At 39.3% G+C, this 24,155-nt stretch overlaps 1 protein-coding gene across 3 annotated transcripts; it reads right to left on the bottom strand.

The window, feature by feature from the left end:
• On the bottom strand, positions 5,265–9,833 carry LOC109234372 (probable 1-acyl-sn-glycerol-3-phosphate acyltransferase 4). 3 transcript variants are annotated; one of them, XM_019400345.1, is made up of 5 exons: positions 9,689–9,833; positions 7,018–7,262; positions 6,091–6,825; positions 5,842–5,972; positions 5,265–5,754 (listed from the first exon to the last, which is right to left on the bottom strand). In XM_019400345.1, the coding sequence occupies exons 3-5, from the start codon at positions 6,660–6,662 to the stop codon at positions 5,312–5,314; spliced, it is 1,146 nt and encodes a 381-aa protein (XP_019255890.1). In that variant the 5' UTR covers positions 6,663–6,825; positions 7,018–7,262; positions 9,689–9,833; the 3' UTR covers positions 5,265–5,311. The 3 variants fall into 3 exon arrangements, with proteins under 3 accessions (XP_019255890.1, XP_019255891.1, XP_019255889.1); XM_019400346.1 differs by having other exon boundaries at positions 7,018–7,170; XM_019400344.1 differs by lacking the exon at positions 7,018–7,262.

The raw sequence follows: 24,155 nt of genomic DNA, 5'->3' as shown, positions 1-24,155 counted from the left end.
TAGTGTTTTGAGCACTACCAAGCTGTCCCATTTGGCGCTCCAAATTTTGGAAATTTGTCCTGAGCTGTTGATTGTCAAGCAACAACTGCTTCGAAAAATCATTCCATTTCTCTTCTACATATTGAGGTGGCTTCTGAGGTCGATTGAAATTTCCTTGGGGTCTATAATGATTCTGATTTGGCTGATTTCCACCCCATGAGAAGTTGGGATGATTCTTCCAATTTGGGTTATAAGTGTTCCCATATTGTGCATTCCGATTCATTGGACCCCTGCTCTGTTGTCCCACATAGTATATAGATTCTGGATTCGTGGGGCACATGACACTCATATGGTTGTCACCACATAGTTCGCAGCAAAGAGACATATGTTGTACATGTTGCATCTGTTGTGCCTGTTACATTGTCATTCTATTCATCTGGTTTACCAATTTTGCTATCTCAGCTCTCATGGCCGAGAAGTCATCAAGATCAATCAACCCGGCTGCCTTCTGTTTACTTGACTTGCGTGAATCCCCATCTCCTTGCCAGTTATGATCATTAGCAGTGAAGTTATTCAGCAAGAGTTGAATTTTACTATATGGTTTCGCCATGCAACTACCTCCACAAGCTGAATCAAGATTCATCTTTGAGGCCTCATCTAGCCCGTCAACAAAAGTGTGTCCCAATACCTCATCAGTCTGACAATGGTACGGGCAATCTCTGAGTAGCTTCTTGTATCTTTCCCAGGATTGACGAAGTATCTCGCCATCCCGTTGTTCGAACCCAAGAATCTGACTCCTCAATGACGTTGTCTTCTTGGTGGGGGGGAACTTGCTTAAGAATTTCCTTGCTAGATCATCCCAAGTGTGGATTGAGTTCGCGGGCTCTTTCTGTAACCATTCCTTAGCTTCCCCCAGCAGTGAAAAGGGAAAAAGTGTCGGCCTGACATAGTCCTTGGAAACATTCGGATAATTGTAGGCATCCGTAATTTCCAAGAAATTCTGAATGTGCCTCTGCGAATCTTCATGAGATAGACCCACATATTTCCCTGTGGACTGAATCAGCTGTACCATGTACTGTTTGAGTTCAAAATGCCCTGTGATCTCAGGCTTCACAATAGCCTAAGTCATATTAGCAAGATTGGGCATTACGGTTTCTATCACCGCACGCTCTACATTACCTGCCATCTCCATTGGCTGTGGTTGAAGTACGATGTCCAACTCTCTTTCTACTCTAGTTCTAGCTTCGACCTCCCTCCTCACTCTGTGAAGTTTCCGTTCAATTTCAGGATCAAGAGGAAGGAGATTGTTTGCGCTTCTACTCCTCCGCATTCAAGAGAATAGCATGCGTTAACACAAACAAGCTAAACTGAAAGTTAAAACTTGAACAAATAACTAATAAAAGCTTAAGTCAGCAAAGTAGCTAATTTTTAAGCCCCCGGCAACGACGCCAAAAACTTGTTGCTCCCAAATGCACACGCAAGTATACGTGTTCGTACAAGTAATAAAATGATAAGTCGAGTGTCGAACCCACAGAGACTTATATCAACTACTCGCTAACACACCAATATTGTTATTCCGTCAAGCTAAATTCGAGTTCAAGAGTTTAACTATGCTAAACTACAATTCTAAGTAATAACTAAATTATCAAGCAATAGAATGATCGTTATGTATTCAATAGAGACAAGTATTCCAGGGTTGTGATCGATTCACCAATCCTATTATGTTCTAGTTAACTCTTCCTCTCATACAATTCACTCATGGTTGCTAATTAATCGATAATTTCTCTCGTAGCCTTCTCCCGAAGTACTACTCGTCTATTCAAAATAGATTAACGCATATATTCCTATGGAATCAATCTATTAAGAACGCATTAAGATTACGATATTTAATTAAGCACAGTGACTAGGTATATTCCTATCCTAACCATAAATCCGCCCCATCCCCCCTCCCTAAGGGTTAAGATCATGCTCTCTTCAATTCTTCTCTAATCTAAACACGACTTTCTCAAGCATAGCATAGATAGTAAATAGAACCTAAATGCTGGCCAGACAATTAAGCAATTAATCATAGAATTGAAGAAACAACCATATATTAGTGAATTATAATCGAGGTTAAGTCAACGTTAAACAACAATATTCATGGCTAAATCACAAACCACAAAACAATGGATTTTTAGCCACTCATAATACTAGCAAACAATTGCATAAGGTTTGAATAATTCAAAATACTAGAAAAGATGAAGAAATCTGAGATGTTCTTGCTCCCGGATATTTCTTGTGTGTATTTTTCCTCCAAAGTGGCGTCTCTCCCTTCAAAAATAGGCTTAGTCTTTTTTTATACGTGTTGGGTAGGTCTAGGGCCGAATAAACCGTGTCCCGGGCAAAATAGGACAAAATCACGTCATCGTAGCCCTGGACAGCGCCAGGCGCCCACCAGGGCGCTGCCTCAAAATTCCATTCTGCCTCCAGCGCCACAGGTGGCGCCAGGCGCTGCCTGTGGCGCCCAAATGCCCAATTTTTTGATTTTGTTCGTTTTGGCTCTAATTTTGCGCGTTTCGCCCCCAATTGCTCCTGAATCATTGCTATACATGAAAACACTTCAAATTAATATAAATCATAGCATTTAACATCCCAAAGTCACAAAACAAAAGTAATATATAAAGCGATATACATAAAAATATATATATGCTTTAAGCTAAACATCATGAAACTCCAGCATCGCACGCTGAATTCGGTGCTTTTAAAAGTGAAACTCCGGGATTTTCGTTATCGTTTGTCTCTCTTGGATTTTCGACCGTAAGTGCTTTTGTATCGGAGGACAAAAATACAAAAATTTATTGTCAGATCCGAACAGCAGGCACAATAAACAATAAATTGAAAAAGATACTAGAATTCCTTATGCCCGCCAAAAGGATTTGTTCCCCTTTAGGAGATCTGGTATGTTCATTGGCAATGATGTTTGAAATCCAATTTTTTCAATAAGGAAACGAAGGCAGACACTGACCTAAAGCAGGAACTCTTAATTGTTAAATTATAATGTGAATTCAAAAATCAAGAATCATTTTTGGAGTTTATATTAGTAATCATTTCTGAAATTTGCACTAATACAACTTCAAAAATTAGGAGTCATTGCTGGGTTTGAACTTATAATGTTTTGAATTCCATGAATTATTCACTGGATTTAAAAATTCAGCAAATTTTTGAACTCCGGTGTAGTTTACTCGTAAGGAAAACTTGTCAAAGTTTCGAACTCCAATACAAATCGCTGGAGTTATGTTCCGTGTTTTAAAAAACTTACTAGTAGCCGGTCCAAAAAATAACTAATCCGGCAAAATATTTCATTTTAATATCTCACTAGTGAGAATGATTGTTTTTGCTTCAGTGGAGGTGGTTGTACTTGCCTGGCACCCTTATATCTATGAATGAATACCTCATTTGATTTTCAAATAGTTGGTATTGAATGTATAATGTTAAACTTGTATTGGTAAAAAATGAATCCATCACGTGGACAGTATAATGGACGACACCTGGCAATTGACACCTAGTCGGCCTTAGGACAAATAAGCAATGAACCTGAAGGCCACTCGAAGAGAATATTCGAGATCATTTATATCAAGATTAGAGGTGTATATAGACCGGATTGGTTTGATTTTTGTTAAAATCAAACCAAACCAATTATATTGGTTTAGATCGGTCTGGATCGGTTCAGGTTTTTCTGATTTTTTTGTTACATGAATATTATTTCAATCTTACTTTCTTAATTTTTTTTATAAATAAGTATATATTTTTTAAAAATCATAAAAATCGATAAACATATGATCTATTAAAATAATTTTATGGGAGAATTTTATTAATAACACATGATAGTTGCTTTGTTAGTTGTCTTACAATAATTTTTCGTTGATGTATACTTTCAAGGATAAATGAATTTACTAGTTAAACATAAAAATCAATATGATACCTAATTAATGATATGTTCTATTTAATTTTAGATTGTCATAAATACCACTTCAAATTCGAAAAAGGTATAAGATCAATTTAATAAATATTGACATATGAATATGGAAGAACAAGAAGATTGGCGCATTTAAGTAACATTTGATAATAAAGTGATCATATAACTCATTACCTAAGGTTAATAAAAATGGAGTACTTCGTATTCTATCAAATATTACATCCCATTAGAGAATCTCAAATATTTCTAAAATTTTTGTAAAGAAAATCTATATAAAGTCTTAAAAGTATATATAAAACTTATATATTTATATGTCGATTTGGTTCGGATTTTTTTTTACTCAATACCAAATCAAATCAACTAAAGTTAGTCGAATTTTTTAATCGAGTTGGCACGGTTTTCCAGTTCCCGATTGGTACACCCCTAATCAAGATCATTCGCAATGTTTTTTCCCACAAAGATCGATAAGCACCGAGATCATGATAGAGCCATCACAAGATGATCTTTCGGAAAACTTCTAATGTACGGATAAAACAAGAGGATCATCAAATTTCGAGATATTCGGGATTCACTATTACTCCCTTCGGTCCACAATAAGTGAATATTTGAACGTTTTCACACAGATTAAGAAATCCACCTTTTAGCATTAATTAGTAATGGAATTGACCATATTAACCTTTACTATCTCACATAAATACTCCTAACACATATTCCAACACTATTTACTCCAAGGACAATGTAGGAAAAAAATAATTAATTCATTCTTGAAATCTGGAAAAATCACTTATTTTGGACCACAAGAAAAAGACCAAAAAATCACTTATTTTGGACCGGGGAGTTACTCCAGAATTATAGCGGAATAGGCACGCTAGTCAATGCTATATAATCTCATATGAGTTGACTTATTCCCACTATTATTGTAACGAATTAACAACTGAAATTGCCATTGAATAATTCTAGTACTAAAAGAAGATTTTCAATAAGATCTCCTCTTCTGTCTTTACAATCGTTTGTGTTATTTTATTTTACAGCCATCACTGATTTTCTTTTCATAAATTGAGTCAGTCGATTGCTTGTGGCCTTATTGTTACAAACTAAATTGATTTAACTATTAAACAAATTTTGGGTTAAACAAAAATATGTTAAGAAATCCTAAATCTAATTTTAGCGATTGATTAACTTATTTTCGTAATAAAAAAAGGTGACATATTGACATAAAGTAATTGAGAAAACCACGACAAGAAAGAAGGAAAACTAAATTTCACTTTCACTTCCAACAGTAATTAAGCCGAAGGAAAAGAAGAAAGAAGATTGTTAAGAATTTGAAGAATGCAATTCAAAATCATCATCAATATTACCTTGTGCTGATTATTCATTCTATGAACTTTTTCTGCACCAAGACTTTTCATTAGTACAACCAAGAATAGGTTGTGGTCTATAATTGAAGTAAGCAGCAGAAGCAAGGTATAGACAAGATAAACCTACATATATTTTGAACCAGATGAATGAATAAAATGTAAAGAATGCAAGTATTCCAGTAACAGCAGTTACTAGTGTAAAATTGACCAAGCATTTTGCTGTAGAGAGTTCTTCTTCCGTTCCTTCATAAGGGAAATGACCATTTGCAATAAAATTAGAGAGTAACTTATCCTTCAACTGAAATGTCTCCATCAACCATGCAAATGCCTCCTTTTCGGATGCTGGAATCTCCTCGATGGGAATGCGTCTGATATGAATGTGTACTTGAGAAGGATCCACGCCGAAAACATTGTCCAATAGAGTTGGACACTGATTCTTATATGCGATAGTCACATCATAAACTGCAAATTGAGCATGGTAAGGGAGTATAAGACTCTTGAAACATGCTGGAGAGCCAAAAGTAGAAAACATTTGTCACAAGACAAAACCTGCATCCAAGGAGCTCCTTAATATTTCCAAACATGCATAAAAACCTTTTGTCTTTGGAAGCAGTACATTCTTTAGAACAGGTAATCCATTCTTGATAGCAAACTCTTGGCTGCTTTTGCACTTCTGCTCACTGCAAGTAAAGACAAGTAGCAATTTTAGAGAGTAACAGAATAATAATTGTGAAATGTTCAGGTAAAAATGATACATTTCATCATATATATAAGATTCTAAGAATTACTATTCCTTACGTGAAATCAGTTCCCTCGGGGAAAACGGTCAGCCAAAGTGGATCCTGAGGATTGGTAAAAGTCGAGACCATCTGTCTTATAACTGGTTCATCCACTTCTAATTTTCTCTCGAGTGGGATGAATTCCAGCACATGAAATCCCCATCCAAAGACTGGCAATCTCATCAAACTTTTCTTAAGTAGATATTTGATGTGGCCCAAGCATCCCTTCCGCAATGCAAGATCCCACAAGTACATCCAATCAACTTCTGTTCTGTGGTTGGCCATCAGCAGAACACGTTCTTGTGGCGGAACATGTTCTCCAGAAAAGACCACTCTGGTTTCATTTATCTTTTCAAACAAGAACGGCCACAATCCAAGCCAAAGACCAAAGAGGAATGACACTACTTTCCTACTATAATGTGTGCTGAAGAAGCGCAAGAGAAGAGCTGCTACTGGTGCGAAATAAATTAAGCAAATGAATGCGGTTGAAAGAAGAATCGTTAAACATATCACACCCCTGAGGATTCTGAAAGGCGTTAAAGGAAAATGTTTTGCTTTTTCGTCAGAGGCAAGAGCCTGGCTAAGTTTCATCCTATCTTCTGTGCTCAAGGCGATTGTCTAACAGAGCTGATGATATGAGCCAGCTAAAAGTTCTTACATGCAATATCAGTAACTTTACTCTCCCTGGTTATATAGGACATAATTTGGCGGAGCTCCCATAAAAATGGAGGTCTACAACTCCTGAAGCTCATATCTGCAATTAAACAAAATATGAAGCCTAATGAGAACAGATGAGTTGTGCCTTCAAGAGTTCAAGGCTTAAGGAGTCGACAAAACTATGTCACAGCAGATGATGGCCAAATTATCAGAAAGCGACTAAGATATCAAGAACTTAACAGAATAATGTAGACTAATAATTTGTCTCATGGAAAATAGTGATCCTCACATTAGAAAGGAAATTCTAACAATAGGGAATTGGACCTCCCTCAAATAGATGGATCTGGTACTGATATTGGAACCGAGCATAGAGAAATGAGGGATGATGATGAATGCATTTACAAGTTTCAAATAGAGATTCCTCCTCAACTTCCATAAGTTCCTGTGATATTAAGGTGATATTAAGGAAATACTTGCCAGAGTCACATCCACCATAATAAAGAGACACATTTCTGGTAAAGAAGAGAGCCTAGTCTGCATAAAAATATAATTGGAAGCTTTGAAATGAGTACATTTAAATTGGACATCACAAGAAAATGATATATGTATACAGTTAAAACAGGGCCCACCCGATTTCACTAATTGGTCGATATCACGGGGATAGTTCGAGGATCGACCCCGTAGTATATCAGACCGAGATATGAGGATAAGACACCGAGTCCGAGATTCGAAGTACCTGTCGAGGTCGAGACCGATGATGATCGAGACCAAACAGGATAGACATCGAGCAAGACCGAAGATAGCATAAAAATGGAAAGGCGAGATATCCGTGACTGGTCGAGGATCATGGCGGAAATCTCGAAACGGATCAAATCAAGAACGGTTATTTAGCCCGTCATGGGATTTACTTCTATAATTAGAATTGTACCATAAATAAGATTCCTCTACTATATAAAGAGGGTTCAAATCATTTTTGTAACCATCTTACATTCACAAATATCAAAGCAATATATCACATTTTTATCTCTTGCAAGCTCCGTTGTTCAGTTCATATTTTTAATAGTTCGTTCGGTCGGTTCGAGAGCAATTAGCTCAAAGGCCATACTTGTCCATCACATTGGTTTGCTTATTTTTACAGTATTTTCTATCATTAATTCTTACATTTATCAGTTCGTGCCAAGTGAAATCACATATCCTTAAAACCACTAATAAGTTTAATTGTTATCCGATTTTAAGGGTAAACAATGTAGTTGTCAGTAATTTAAAATATGGTGAAATTAACAGATCCTCTACTGGTGCTTAAAAGTTCCATAATTTAATGATATCAAGATATCTACATAATAACTCTTGTCATAAAACAACCAGCTACTGCATAAATTGTTCTTGCAATATAGAGTTTCAGAATTTTACAGTTTCTTTTAATAGGATTGTTGTTGAGAGATTGAAGCATAATAAGTTTTCATCTTGAATTGTCCCCTAGTAGTCATTTGAAAGAGTAAAATCATAGTTGGAATTACTCAAGAACTTTTGCAGTTAATGGGGACATAGATAATACTTAATCCTTTACAAATATTGAAAAGAAGTTATGTTATGTTCTACCCCTCCTATTTCTTCTTGACTTGTTTAGTTTCAAACATGTTTAGAAGTTGAAAGACAATAGTAATATATTGATTAAATGTACTAATAAAACTTTAAAGGAAGCTTCTTACCTGTTGAAGGTAACATGATGCCACATCAAATGAGCTACTTTCCAACTTAATGGCACATGACACTTGACAGGACATAGATCTCATTTTTGCAAGGCTATTATTACAAATTGTTGTATTTGACTTTTAAACAACATAAAATTTGATTAATTTTTTTTTTTCCTTATCAATTTTATTTACCTATTATAGAAACACTCAAACAAAACCAAATGCACCTAGAGAATGACTGTTGGCTCTGATCCTACACGACCCTAGAAACTAAGAAACGAACCCTTTTGCATTATGGTAGTGAGGAGTGACAGAGCCATAAATTTATAAAGAGAGGATTCAAGAAAATATTACTCCCTCCGTTTCAATTTAGATGACACACTTTCCTTAATAGATCGTTTCAAAAAGAATGGCATATTTCGAGTTAAACTATCTCATCTAATTTGAAACGGAAGGAGTATAACACCAAAAGATTCAAGAAAATATTACTCCCTCCGTTTCAATTTAGATGACACACTTTCCTTAATAGTTCGTTTTAAAAAGAATGGCATATTTCGAGTTAAACTATCTAATCTAATTTGAAACGGAAGGAGTATAATACCAAAGTTGGGATGTGAGTAAGTGACCTAAAGCAAATTTTGAATCCCGTTATCACTAAACTAGAATTTTCTTCTATCAAAGAGATTTAACAGTTATAAATAATGAGAATTTTGTTTTTTTTTCCCTTCCTATTTAATTGGTATATTTTCTCAACAAAGAAATTTAATTGGACCCCCTACTTTTATACCTAGCTCTGCCCCTGGCAGCGTCTTCCCTCCATAGCTAGTTTGACATTTAGCAAGTTGTTTTTAATTATTCATTCTCATCCTTAATCATAGGGATTTGGAAAAATCAAATGCTAAAGAATAGGTCCTCGGAGATAGATAGATATACATATTCCGTCCATATTCTTTAATTTGCTAACAATGAATCAAACATGGGACAACATACAATAATTTCCCCCTTTCATAAGCTAAACTAATGAAGTAGATTCTACGGTTACAAAACGAAACCTCAATAAAGAAAATTGAATAGCCATGATCTGCAGATTCATTCAAAAGTAAGCAATGACATATATCTTGTATTCATATAAAAGTGTCTGTGTGTAAGCATAAACATACACACACGAACGGTCTCATATGTACATGCAGAATTGTATAAATTTAGAAAGTAGATCCAACATATATACACAACACATAAATATTAAGTATACAGAGATTTGTTTACCTAGAGGTGAGCGAAACTGGAGAGCATCGAAAATGGATAAATAAAGTGCAAAAAGATAAAACTTGGGAGATTTGCACCTGAAGCAATATACCAAGGAGGGAAGACTCCTTCAAAGAAGGAAACTCATTATTTATAAAAGGAGCAGTAATCAAATGTTGTTACGTGTACTTTATGTCATTCTTTTATTGGCCAATGAAAATGAATTTGAACTCATGAGTCATAAGTGGGGTTTGTTGGATGATCTCTTGACGTAAAGACTATCTATAAAATTAAATAATTAAATATCCACCGAGAAATAAATGTAATAATTTAATTATGAATTAATGGACAAACGGTCCTTCTCCGTATATAACGACTGCTTAACCCATTAATTAATTAAGAAGAAAAAAAAGACATGCAACTTCTTGGTTAGAGCGTGAAACATCTTTCGGTTCATTATTTATGGACTCGCTTCTATTAAAAAAAAAAGATTATTGTTTGAAGGGGAATAATTTGATTGTACCCATCATGAATCAGATAAGTTAGAATTGGTATTTCTGATGATTATAATTATAACTTTATAGGAGAAACGTTTTTGTCAAACTAAAAGTAATTATGGGTGTGTTTGGTAGGAAGAAAAATGAGTGGTTTTCCGATTTTATCACTTTTTTTTTTGTTTGGTTGGTGAAAGAGAAAAAAAAATTCCAAAAAATATATTCTAGTGTTTGGTTGAATAGTATAAAATAATTTTAGGAAAATAATTTATATGTTACTCTCCTCAATCCACATTCCCCAAAATCCTTATGTTTCATGTACTCCTTCTCCCTCCCCCCTCCCCCCTTCCCCTCCCCCGTTCGGCACTCTATTTTCTTCAAGAATTTAATTGTTCTTTTCAAAATTCACGAAAACCCAAAGGAACTATGCTACTTTACTTTTTCACACAAGAATAAGCTTGAAATTTGAGCTAGATAACTAAAAAGAAAATTCTTATTTTGTTGAAAAAGAAATTATCTTTTCTACAACATGAAAAGAATATGCTCATTTTATTGAAATAAAAAAAAGTACTCTATTTACAATATTAAAAGAAAAGTACTCTTAATAATATTTTTATTTAGGGTGTATGGTAGGCAAGATTAGGGTGTGGGAGGGAGGACGGATAGGGAGGGATGAGGTAGGGGTGGTTTGAGGGTAGCATGGATGATGTGAGTGGGGTTTGGTGGAGATGGGGAATATGGCGAAGAAGGTTGAAAAAGAGTTTTGGAAAATGTTTATTTTGATAGGGAAGCTTTTTTCCTCCAATTGAAGGAAAATGAGTTCACGAGCAAAATATTTTTCAAAATATTTAAGTCAATTAAAAATAAAAAATTAGAAAATATTTTCCAGAAATATTTCTTTCGTACAAATCACACCCTATATCTTCTTCCTTCTCCTTATCTATGATTTGCGGACTCCATCCTACGCCAACTCAAAAACAATAACTAGAAAACATATCTGCTTATCGTATGCCACACAATTGGACGAATGTTCCAGAACTAGGTGCAAAAAGACAATAACTTATTAAGGTATATTTGGTTAAAAAGAAACTAGATTGCATGACTGGATTGGAATTAACACTTGATACGGATAAATTTTTATCATCCCCTAGAATGAAAATAAGTAAAACAGTATAGATATAAGGAGTGTTTTGCTCGCTTGGTTTTTTTGTACAAATACATTTAAGATGGGGGTGGGGTGGGGGTGGGGGTGGGGCAGGGATAATAGAAGTGTAAAATGTGTTATCTCTCTAAACGGTAGTAAAAGAATAAACTGTACCAAACATAGGTGTCAATGGTTCGGTTCGGCCGGTTATTTTATATAATTTGTAGCATATTAATTTTTCGGTTATTCTATTATATATAACCAAAATTAGACTTTTCGAAACCATTCCAATCACGTCGGTTTCTCTTTAATATCGGTTCGGTTCGGTTAATTTTCGGTATTTTTTAAATGTCATGTAAAATTCATCAATAGAAGTAGAATGCAATAACATACATTATTTTACGGTCATAGAAAACTCTCTAGATATTTTTACTGTTTAAAGGGTGATGAATTAAAAAAAAATGAAAGATGGCTAGAGTATAGATCAGTATTGTCAAAGGCACGCTTAAGCCCTGAATCGAGGCTCAAAACATGTTGAGCGCTTTGCCTCGCTTTGTGGGCGCTTTAGTATCGCATCAAGGCTTTAAGTCATACTATTCCTTTCCAATGAATGTAATCATGAAAAGGCGACATTAAACAATTGATATTTTACTTTATAGTAATTTTTTTCCAATTTCTTTGTCCATAAATCTGTTATTCATGCCTATAATTATTAATCTTGGACTACATATACATATTTTACTTTTTCTCCAATTGCGCCTTTTTTCATTAAAGCCCATGCTTTATTTATAAAAATTACACGGGGCGCCCTATTTGGTCGCACCCATTTCACCTATACCCATGTTTTTTAAAGTTTTAACTTGTACCCACTTTTTAAACAACTTCAGCCCCCTTTCTCCTCCTCCTTCTCCTCCTCAAACTTTCCCACTATTCTCTGAAATCTTTATAAATTTCATAACAAATTTTGCCACTTAAAAGAAAGGAGAAGTTTGGGGTATACTTAATTTTTATGTTTACCACATCAAGCTAACTGTATCTGCCTTCTAGTCCCATACCACAGTCGAACTTTGGCGTGCTTGTTGACTAAACAGTTTTACAAGTCGTTTTTAGTTAATGAATATAGAGAACAACGTTGTCTACACTTCTGTCTCTTTGTTCCCGTTGTTTATCTAAAGTCAGCATGCTTACTGAAGTAGCATTTAGGACCAACGTTTCAAGCTATCATGTCGCTGAACCAGTCCAATGTGAAATCCTTGAAGTAGATTTCTTGGAAATTTGACAAAATACCAAATTTTGGAAACCTTTTAATTCAGCTCTAGAGCTATCGCCAGTTACAAAAACAAAAACTTCAGCTCTAGATCTGAAGTTCGCCAGTTACAAAACAAAACTTCAGCTCTAGAGCTGAAGTTCGTCAGTTACAAAAACAACACTTGCTACTTCAGTCCCGTCTACTAGAATGTTAAAGTTTTGCGTGATTGCCTTTGCTACTTCAGCCCCGTATGCTGAAGTTATGCGAAAAAGTGGGTATGCTTGCAATTTTTTTTGCAAAGCGGGTACAAGTTAAAACATGACCCGAAAAGCGGGTATAGATGCAAATGCCCCGCTTTATTTGCGCTTTGCGCTTTTAGCCCCAACGGACCTTAGAGCTTTTTTGCGCTTTTCGCCTTTGATAATATTGGTATACATCCATCAACTATTCTACAACAACGTAAAAGAAACCAAGCAAAAGAAAAGAAAATATAAATCACACGAGTGAAAGGAAACATATTCAATGCATTGTAGTTTGCTACTCATAATCACTAGACTACTTTGTGTCTTGCTAATAAAGATACTTGAAATAATTTAGTTTAAGTAGAAGTAGCATAATAGGATTTAGGAATTAGTATTTTGAGCTTAATTACTTGTTGGCTTGTAATAGTTTTCATAATTCCAAGGCCCAAAGAAAAATTGAATGCATTATTATTTTTAAACTTACTAGATAAATATATTTACCACATGTAAATTTATTCGGTACGGTTCGATTTTTTTTCGGTTTATTTTTATTAAAAAAAACCTACCCTAATTGTCGGTGCGGTTATAGATTTATATAAAAACCTACGATTTCTTAAAAAGAAACCTAAAAATCAGTTTGGCACGGTACGGTTCGACCGATTTAGTCGATTTTTAAATATCCATTGACACCCCTAACCAAACAAGTGGAATAAATGAATAAATAACTCCATTCATGTTAACAAATCTAGAAGTCTTCCTCTCTTGAATGTGCCGTGTTACAATATTGTTTATTAATCTTATTTTATATGGGTAGAATGTATATGTTCAATGAATTGGAAGGTATTCTTTTACTTTCTTTCCTAAATGGACATGCTATAATAAAATGAACTTTCTTTCGCTTACTTTAGGTTAATTAATTTGTGTGTATGATAAATTAGATAAATGCGACTTTTTTAGGTAAAAACTATTTGTTCAATTACTTTAGGAATAATAGTTTAAAAGATTGAAAACTATCAAAACTCCCAAATTAAATGAAAGAGGTGAACAACTTAAAATTACCACATTAAAACTTTAAAATTGACCTCTATTTTACCTTGTATAGACACTATGTGTTTCGTAAAGGTTTTATTTTTTATTTTTTTTGTCTCTTGGAAAGGAAAATATATACTAATATTTTATCTCTTTCTTACAAAGTGCATCCTCGACGTTTCAGTTTATCCTAGTAGGTATAAATATACATACTGTTTACCTTGAAAATGGTAATTACAATTAGATCTGATTTTGTGGTTCCAAAAATACGTGATTTACTTTTATGCTAGTTGTTAGGCAGTAGATGCTAAGCGTGAGATTAGAAAAACAGATAAGAGCTTGAAGGCAGCGTGTCAAGCAAACCGAGTGGCTGAGAATCGGGGCCTCGAGCTGGCTTATACGGGGCCTCGAGGTCGAGCTAAGCGTTAGGCTATGTCCGGTTGATGAAGGACTACCAATTTTGAGAGCTTTGATGAAGGCTCTTTATGATCAATGATACGTAATAAATGAAGAACAATCAATGGAATACAATAAATGTAAGCAAGACAATAAATGTAAGTAACAAATCAAGGGAGAATATCTTTACGTTAGAGAGCAGAGAATGTTCTTGTTCTTGTATAGAATATTGTGTGTCGTTCCTTCAAGAAATAACCAGGCTCCCCTTTATATAGGAGGGGAATCCCAATATAGTACATCTGCACTTATTACAAAGAAAAGCAGCTGGTACAGCTACTTAGCAGTGTGGTACAGACTGGTACTATTCTTGCAGGTGTTGTTAGCTTTGACCACGTGCCTAGGGAACTTCCCGCCTATCCATGATAACCATCGATTTGTGATGTCCCGAGGTCGGACATAAAGAACCCTCGAGGTTGAACCTCGAACTGTGGCCCGGGCCTTCATGGTGAAGCTACGGAAAGACACAATGATCGTAAAATCGGGCTCTCCGATTTTATCTGTATATAGATAGTCCCCGCGTTTCTTAGAGTAAAACGATGAGAAACGATCTCGAATTCTTTCCCCTTCGATACTTCCATCACGACGATAGTTACGCCCTACCAAGCGATTGACGTGAAAAAATGAGGTGCCTAAAGGTCGCGTCCACACAGTCCTTTAAAGCCTTTGAATTAATTATAGCGGTTGGTTGTCCTTTGGTCCGCTCCAACGTGCACGTTAGACCTATATAAATACTTCTTCTTTCGCTCCTTATTTCCCTCTGCACCACCAAGCCCTCAAAGAGTTCTTCTTACGTTTCTCTTGTGTTCTCTTCTGAAATGCAATTTTCATTTCTCCTCTAAAATCTTTTAACAAGAATGGCAAAAACTTCCACCTCTGTCCCTTAGGAAGATGTGCCTTCCTCTTCCTCGCGCTCGTCTAAGGGAAAAGCAACAATGCCCCCTCGTATTGGGGAATGCATTCCAGGAGCCTTTGAAACGACCTCCGATTTTAAGACCGAAAAACCTTCTTTGAAGCCGGGACGGTGTGAACCTGTGTCCCAATATATTAGTTCAATAGCAGACGTCGAAAGGGTGAAGACCGACTACTGCTGGGGGGACGCAGTGCTTGTGGAGATTCATTCTCGGGGGGAGGACATAACAACATACAAGGCCGGCTTCCTCAGTGTGTATACTTTTATCCATTTACCCTTGGCCCAGTGGAGCCATCCTCGCCTTCAATAGACCCCGTGATCCTCGACTTCTGCGAACGATATCGAGTGACTCTCGGCCAAATTCATCCTTCATTCTGGTGCTTCGTTTACGTGACCAGATATTACGCGAACATGATTAAGGGGATGCCCTTCACCCTCGACCACCTGATCAGAATATATAGTCCCCGACTCTTTCGTAGGGGCCTGATTAAGCTCCACTGTGGAGCCTCGAGAGCCCTTTTTGATTGTACCAACGAGGTTAGGAACGGAGGGTGGATGAGCCGTTTTGATCGAGTTAGGACTTCGGACCTGGTTCCAGTGGAGAGAATGTCATTACCTGTAAGGTGGAACATGAAACGTAAGTAGATATGCTAACTAAATGTTCTCTTGTTTTTTTTGGGTACATCTCCCTACGAACTGACTTCCTCCGCTGATGTAGCCATCGCAGTGTACCCTAATGCGGTTAAGGACCTCTCGGGCTGGGTCAACCAGCTGGACTAGATTTGCCCATACGTTGGCGCGTATGGCGCGATCTTTCCCAGGCTCGATGGAAGCCAAGGACCATGGTGTGCCTTTACCTCTATTGTAATTGTATCTCATAAAAGAACTATCACTAATAGCGTCCTTATTCCCTGTGTTTATATTTTGCATTTGTGCAGGTCTGGCAGAGGTCTCCTTGATGAGGGAAGCACTGCTTGGTGAAGCGGATACCTCAAAACCTGACGAAGAGAAGAAAAGATGAAGGAGGTTGTCGACTCATTCTCCGAAATCCATGAAAGCCAAAGTGGAAGAACCTATGGCTGATTCAGCAACCTTAACTCCAGAAGTGTCGGAGAGTCCCCGAGCTGAAGGCGAAAGGAAAGATGATTCCTCAGAAGCACCGGGGGGGGGGGGGGGGGGAGGGAAAACCTGACTGTCCCACATACTGTAGAGTCGATGGCTTATAAATCGGAACTTGATTCCGTTGTTGTCCTACCTCAGACTGAAGAGGCCTTCGAGGCTGTGTCGGGTGATATCCCCGAGTTAATTGACAGCCAAAACTTTCCTCGAGCTGAGGTGCTTTCATTAGGTGGTCTAGGGGAGCCTAGTTCTGAAGCTCTCCAAAAATAGGAGACGGCCCCGATTGATCCAATCGTGGTTATTGAAGTGAGCGATTCCCCTTTGGGGTCGACTTTTTCTCCGAGGGAGATGCAGGACGCCCAAAATAAAAAGTCTTTCGGTGTGGGGGCATCTATCGGAGATAAAAATATGTTTGGAAGGCTTTTTGATGCGCCTGAGGAAAAACTTGAGCTTGACGCCTCGCTTATTTTCAGTGAGATCGACACGCTCTGTGAGCAGGTAATCTTTTTGTAGATTCGGCTTGCTGCTCCGATTTTGTCTTGCTAACCTTATTTCTTTCATGGTTCCAGGCCAAGGTGCTTTACACTCAGACCTCGCCAGGTTTCAAACCGAGCTGACTTGTTACGAGGGCGAGCACAAGAAGCTCACCTTGGAAGCTGATGAGCTTAGAGCTCTTTTTACCACGAGGGAGAACGAACTCCGTGGCCTTCGAGATTGTTTGGAGGCGGCGTCCCGAGAAAGGACTCATCTCACTAAACAGGTTATATAGTTCTTGCTTGTTTTTTGTCTACATGTTTATCCGACTTTGGTGGTTTAACACGTTCGAGTCGATCTTTGCAGCTTGAGAAGAAAGATGTCCTAATGAAGGAGGAACTCCGAACCAGGGAATCTGAAATTGTCGAACTCAAACGGCACGTGAGTGAGGTAGTTTCTGAGAGAGATACCCTACAGGGGGAGGTGGTCTCAGTCGGGCATCAACTTGATGACGCGAGGGCGGAGAGTTATAAGTATGATGCTCTACATACTGAGTTGGTTGCTGCATTATCCGAGGTTAGGGTTGAAGCCGAGGCATTCGTGTCTTCGCCATAAAGAGGATGCTGCTACTGCAAATGCTCCGGCCAGGAAGGTGTCCGAGGAGGCCGAGCTGCGATTGATCCGAGCTATGGAGCATGCTCGTTTAGAATCTCGGAGACAGGCTATCGAAGATATATATGCGGGGGACATCAATTTGTCCGCCGAGATCGAGAGGGTGAAGACCCTAGAAGAGGAGGCTGTGACCCTGCTTTCTTCTGAAGGCGAGTCGAGCAGTGGCTCGGGAGATGATGAAGATGGAGGCGAGATCCCCGAAGGGGGAGAGGCCGTTGAAAACCCGGGGGTCATGGTCGGTGCTGTTGAAAGCACAATTTTCGAGGGAGCCATCGAGGGCATAGCCCTGGTGGTAGATTAGGGTTTCATTTGCTTTTTGCCCTTGTAAGGGCTTCAGAGTTTAGACATAGGCCTCATAAATGCACCTTTGTGAACCTTTCAACATATACGTAAAGGCTTTTCATTTTTCATCGTTTTTCATTTTTCCTTTGCTTTTTAGGAATAAACTGTGACGCTTGCTTGACAATTGATCCGAAATTTCGGACCTCAAATTTAATCCCTTAGGAAACTGCTATCGCTGAGTGGTTTGTAATGGCCGAGAGTTGATCGCTTGGGGCTTAGTCCCCGAGTCATGTTTTTATTTGAGTTTATTGACCTTTATTTTTGAATTTTATGCTGGCTCTTAGGCTCTTACGTGTTGGGTCGATACGACCTTTGGTATGATCTTGCTCTTAGGCTCTTACGCGTTAGGTCGGTACGACCTCTAATATTGGCTAGCGCTTCGGCTCTTGCGCGTTGGGTCGGTACGAACTCTAATATTGGCTGGCGCTTAGGCTCTTATGCGTTGGGTCGGTACGATCTCTAATATTGGCTTTATTCCCTCGTTAAAGACTTTTTGAAGTTTTGTGTTCGCCCGGCTCTTCGACGGCTCGATAAGAACCTCAATTGTGAGTCATTATGTAGCGATAGATGAACACCTCGGGAGGTTTCGCTCGATGGCTAAATTGTTTCGAAGCCTGTTGTTTGGAGCTGATATGATCGAAGCTCTTGCTTATGCCGAGGGTAGCCTGATTAACCGGTTCTTTTTGAAGTATTTTTGAAGTAATTAAAGGCCCGTGATTTTATAGCAACGGTCGGACGTCCCCGATTCGCGTTAGTTTGGCTGGAGCCTTTGACCGTAGTCATTGTGTTTGGTCATAGCCTTTTATTCCCAGAGTGAAGTAGTTTCGACATTTATATCGAGGGTATGCCTTTTTAGGTGTCTTACAAGTTCGAATATATATCCTTAACTGTAAGATCGGGATTATGCCTTTTGTAAGGTCTTATAAAGTTTAACATGCCTTACATGAGGTCTTACAGATTTGGTTACTTGGTACAAGTATAACTCATGCCTTGCTTGAGGTCTTACAGATTTGGTATTGCCTTATGAAGGCCTTATGAGCTCGAGGTTGCCCGCATGGGGTCTTATAGCCTCGAGTTTTTGGCGAGTCGATGGAGTGACAGTCGGCGACAGTCCCCGAGACATTGGATGTTTTTTGGCTCTGGAGCCGTTCTTTGTAAACTTGGTGTTGCCTCATTGAGGGCTTATGAGTTTGAAGTTTTCGACCTGGAGGTCATATGGCTTCGAGTTTTTTATGTCAGTCCCCGAGTGTTCGGGAAGTTTCTGGCCCTGGAGCTGTTAAAAATAGCAGACTTCTTATGCGCAAACCGTTTTGATGGAGGATAAATGTTCTTTGATTACTTGGCACAAGTATATATTTTTTCGTCGTCAAGGGTTCAGTTATTCTATGCGGACACGGTTCGTTCGACCGTTTGGCCCGATATATCATTTTCCTATCGAGGCCCTTTTCGGCTCATCTTGACTTCTCCGAGGAGGTGATCTCCCAGGGGGATTCCCCCCTAGTATTCGAGGTTGATTGAAGAGAAGCCTTGAATGCTTGTTAAGTTCTCCTTAGGTAGCATATAGATGTTTCCTCGTTAAAAACCTTGCCGGTAAAACCCTTCTTGGGATAAAATCCGATTGAAGGAAAAGAGTGCAACGCATGCTTTAAAACCCAAGGTCTTCGAGTGGGGGGATGTTTCAGTGTCTTCCATCGGACACCTTAGCAGTAGTAACGTTTGAGCATTGATATGTTCCAATTTCTTGGAAGTTTTTCGCCTTCCATTGTACCGAGCTTTTACGACCCTTTGCCGACCACTCCGAGGACACGGTACGGTCCTTCCCAGTTTTGGCCAGCTTTCCTTCATTAGGGTTTCGAGTGTTTAGGGTGACTTTCCTTAGGACTAAGTCCCCGACCCCGAAATGTCGTAGATTTCTTCTCCTGTTATAGTACCTTTCGATCCTTTGTTTTTTGGTGGCCATTCAGACTAGCAAAGCTTCTCGCTTTTCATCCAATAGTTTGAGGGATGCAGTCATGGCCTCGTAATTTGAGCTCTCGGTGGTGTGTCGGAATCTGGCGCTTGGCTCTCCGACCTCGACCAATATCAAAGCCTCGGCACCATATACCAGAGAGAAGGGCATTTCTCCTGTGCTTGATTTTGGAGTTGTTCGATATGCCCATAGCAGTTCGGGTAATACTTCTCTCTATTTTCCCTTAGCACTTTCCAACTTCTTTTTTAAGTTTTGAATGATGGTCTTGTTTTTGGATTCGGCCTGACCATTTGCACACGGGTGGTAGGGTGTCGACAGGATTCTCTTGATTTTGTGATCCTCGAGGAACTGTGTTACTTTGCTTTCGGTGAACTGCTTCCCGTTATCACATGTTATCTCGGAAGGAATCCCGAATTGGCACATGATGTGGTCCCAAGTAAAGTTAATGACTTCTTTTTCTCTTATCTTCTCGAAGGCCTACACTTCCACCCATTTTGAGAAGTAGTCAGTCATAAATAAAATAAACCTAGCTTTACCTGGTGCCGTTGTTAGAGGTCCGACGACGTCCATCCCCCATTTCATTAATGGCCACGGACACAAGACCGAATGTAGCTGTTCATTGGGTTGGTGAATTATTGGGGCAAATATCTGGCATTTGTCGCACTTACGGACGAACTCTTTGGTGTCCTTTTCCATGCTTTCCCAATAGTAGCCTGCTCTGATCACCTTTCGGACTAAGGAATCGGCACCAGAGTGATTTTCGCAGGTTCCCTCGTGGATTTCTTGGAGCACATAATCTGTGTTCCCCGACCCCAGACATACTGCTAGGGGCCCATCAAAGGTTCTTCTGTACAGAGTTCTGTTTTCGTCGAGTGAGAATCGGGCTGCTTTGGTTCCCAGGGCCCTCAACTCTTTTGGGTTCGCGGGTAGTTTCCCACTTTCCAAATAATCGATATATTTATTTCTCCAATCCCATGTCAGGCTAGTGGAGTTGATCTAGGCATGACCTTCATCGATCACTTATTTGGATAGCTGAACAACAGCCCCAGAGAGTAGGATATCTTCCTCGACAGATGATCCCAGGTTTGCGAGGGCATCAACCTCGCTATTCTTCTCTCGAGGTATGTGGACCAAAGTGCATTCTTTGAAGCGGTGCAATGTGACTTGAATTTTGTCTAAGTATCTTTGCATCCTGTCTTCTCGAACCTCGAAGCTCCCGTTTACCTGATTTACTACCAGGAGGGAATCACATTTTTCTTCGATGACTTCAGCTCCTAGGCCGTTGGCCAATTCCAGACCTGCAATCATAGCCTTTTATTCGGCTTCGTTGTTAGACAACCTTGCAGTTTTATAGATTGCCTAATTATGCCGCCTGTAGGCGGCTTCAAAACTATGCCGAGCCCAGATCCTCTGACGTTCAAAGTGCCGTCAGTGAACAGGGTCCATACCCCGGAAGATGTGCCTATTTTTAGTAAAAGTTCTTTCTCTACCTCGGGCACGAGGGAGGGCAAAAAGTCGGCCACAAAATCCGCCAGAATTTGGTACTTGATAGCCGTTCGGGGTTGATACTCAAAATCATATCTCCCGAGTCCGATGGCCCATTTAGCCAGTCGGCTCGATAATTTGGGCTTATGCAATATGCTTCAAAGAGGATATGTTGTTAAAACACAAATATGATGGCATTGAAAGTAAGGTTTCAATTTTCGTGATGCGCTTATTAATGCAAGAGCTAATTTTTCTAGGTGCGGATACCTGGTTTTGGCATCTCCCAGGGTCCGACTTACATAATAAACAGGGAATTGTGTACCTTTTTCTTCTCGAACTAGCACACTACTTACCCCTATCTTAGATACGGCCAGGTATAAATACAACGTTTCATCCTCCTTTGGTGTGTGGAGTAAATGTGGGCTAGTAAGATATCGCTTCAACTCCTATAAGGCACATTGGAATTCTGGAGTCCATTCGAAGTTTTTTTTAGTAAGGAGAAGAAATGATGACTCCTGTCTGATGACCTCGATATTAATCGGCCCAAGGCTGCTATCCGCCCGGTCAGCCGTTGCACGGCCTTCACATTGTTTACCACCGTGATTTCTTCTATGGCCTTGATTTTGCCGGGGTTGATCTCGATTCCTCTATTTGACACCATGAAGCCTAAGAATTTGCCCGAAACCACTCCGAAGGCACATTTCTCGGGATTGAGTTTCACGTTGTAGCTTCTGAGGATGTCAAATGCCTCCTGAAAATGAGTCAAATGGTCCTCTGCGCGCAGGGACTTAACTAGCATGTCATCGATATAAACTTCCATGGATTTGCCTATTTGATGTTCGAACATTTTATTAACTAGGTGCTAGTATGTGGCTCCCGCATTTTTCAGCCCGAAGGGCATTACATTGTAACAATATGTACCGTACTTCGCGATGAACGAAGTCTTTTCCCTATCCCCGGGGTTTATCTGAATTTGATTATACCCCGAGTAAGCGTCGAGAAAGGTGAGGGTCTCATGACTGGCCGTGGCATCGATCAGGCGGTCGATGTTAGGCAATGGGAATGAATCCTTGGTGCACGCTTTATCTAAGTCTTTGTAATCTACGCACATTCTTAACTTATTTCCCTTTTTGGGGACTACCACCACATTGGCCAGCCATTCGGGAAATTTTACCTCCCTAATAGACCCTATTTTGAGGAGTTTTGTTACCTCATCCTTGACGAATGCGTGTTTTATTTTGGATTGGGGTCTCCTTTTTTGTTTCACCGGTTTGAATCTGGGGTCGACACTTAGTCGATGGGTGGTTATTTCCGGTGGCATCTTGATCATATCTAAATGGGACCAAGCAAAGCAATCGATGTTATTAATAAGAAATTGAATGAGTTTTTTCCTGAGTTCGGGGGTTAGTCCCGTTCCCAGGTATACCCTCCGATCTGGGAGATGTTCGATCAAAACAACTTGCTCTAGTTCTTCAATAGTCGATTTTGTTACGTCCGACTCTTCGGGGGCAACGAAGGTTCGGGGAGCGAGGAAATATTCTTCATCATCCTCGGGGGTTAGTCTGCCTACTGGCTCTTCCGAGGTAGAGTGTATAGAATTGATGCCTCCCAGTGGACTGCGAACATTTCCTTTGCCGCATATTGTTCTCCATATACCGTCTTTGTACTGTCCTTTATTGGAAACTTCATCATCTGATGCAAAGTTGACGGTACTGCCCTCATGTTGTGTATCCATGGCCTACCAAGCAATGCGTTGTACCTTATGTCACCTCCGATGACAAGAAATTTGGCATCCTGAACTGTACCGGACATGTTGACCGGGAGGGTGATCTCCCCCTTCGTTGCTTCGCCGGCCATGTTGAAGCCGTTGAGGACTCGGGAGGTAGGTACGATCTGATCGAGCAGTCCGAGCTGTTCTACCACCTTCGACCTGATTACGTTGGCCGAGCTACCTGGATACACGAGCACACGTTTGATTTGAATGTTATTTAAGAGAAATGAAATTACCACCGCATCGTTATGTGGTCGAGCCAAGGTCTCAAAATCTTCCTCGCTGAATGCAAGGATGTCTTCGGACATGCGGCCCCGAGTTAACCCTTCCGTTGCAGCGGACACTTTTGCCCGTTTGATCACGGGTCCTTGGGGAATGTCAGTGCCCCCAATGATCATATGAACGATGTGCTGAGGGTTTCCCGCTCCGTTTCTCCTGTCTGCCTCTCTTTCTTCCCGGGTGAGATTTTTTCGAGTTTCCTGTTAATTTTCTTGGTGTGTACTCCCGTTAATGTGGGAACTGATATCAACGTGTTGGGCATTGCATGAGACCGTAACCATGAGGATCGGTTCTGATGCACTCTCAAGGTTTTGTGGCGGTACACCAATACCTGGAACAACTATACCATGCTCTCCATGGTCCTTAGGACCGTTGTTTTCATGTGCATTCATGGAGTTAGGCATTTTGACCTGAAATCAAAGATTCTTGGACAAGAAAAAGTGTGAAGGATAACTTGCGTTATGTAGTAAACCTGCAAGAAAACAATGACTATTATTTTTAGCCCCACGATGGGTGCCAAACTGTTTACCTTGAAAATGGTAATTACAATTAGATTTGATTTTGTGGTTCTAAAAATACGTGATTTACTTTTATGCTAGTTGTTAGGCAGTAGATGCTAAGCGTGAGATTAGAAAAATAGATAAGAGCTTGAAGGCAGCGTGTCAAGCAAACCAAGTGGCTGAGAATCGGGGCCTCGAGCTGGCTTATACGGGGCCTCGAGTTCGAGCTAAGCGTTAGGCTATGTCCGGTCGATGAAGGACTAACAATATTGAGAGCTTTGATGAAGGCTCTTTATGATCAATGATGAGTAATAAATGAAGAACAATCAATGGAATACAATAAATGTAAGTAA

This window comes from Nicotiana attenuata, chromosome 11, assembly GCF_001879085.1.
Source record: "Nicotiana attenuata strain UT chromosome 11, NIATTr2, whole genome shotgun sequence".
Classification (NCBI taxonomy): domain Eukaryota; kingdom Viridiplantae; phylum Streptophyta; class Magnoliopsida; order Solanales; family Solanaceae; genus Nicotiana; species Nicotiana attenuata.
The sequence above is the reverse complement of the archived record's forward strand: the minus strand, read 5'-3'. Positions and strand labels throughout refer to the sequence as shown.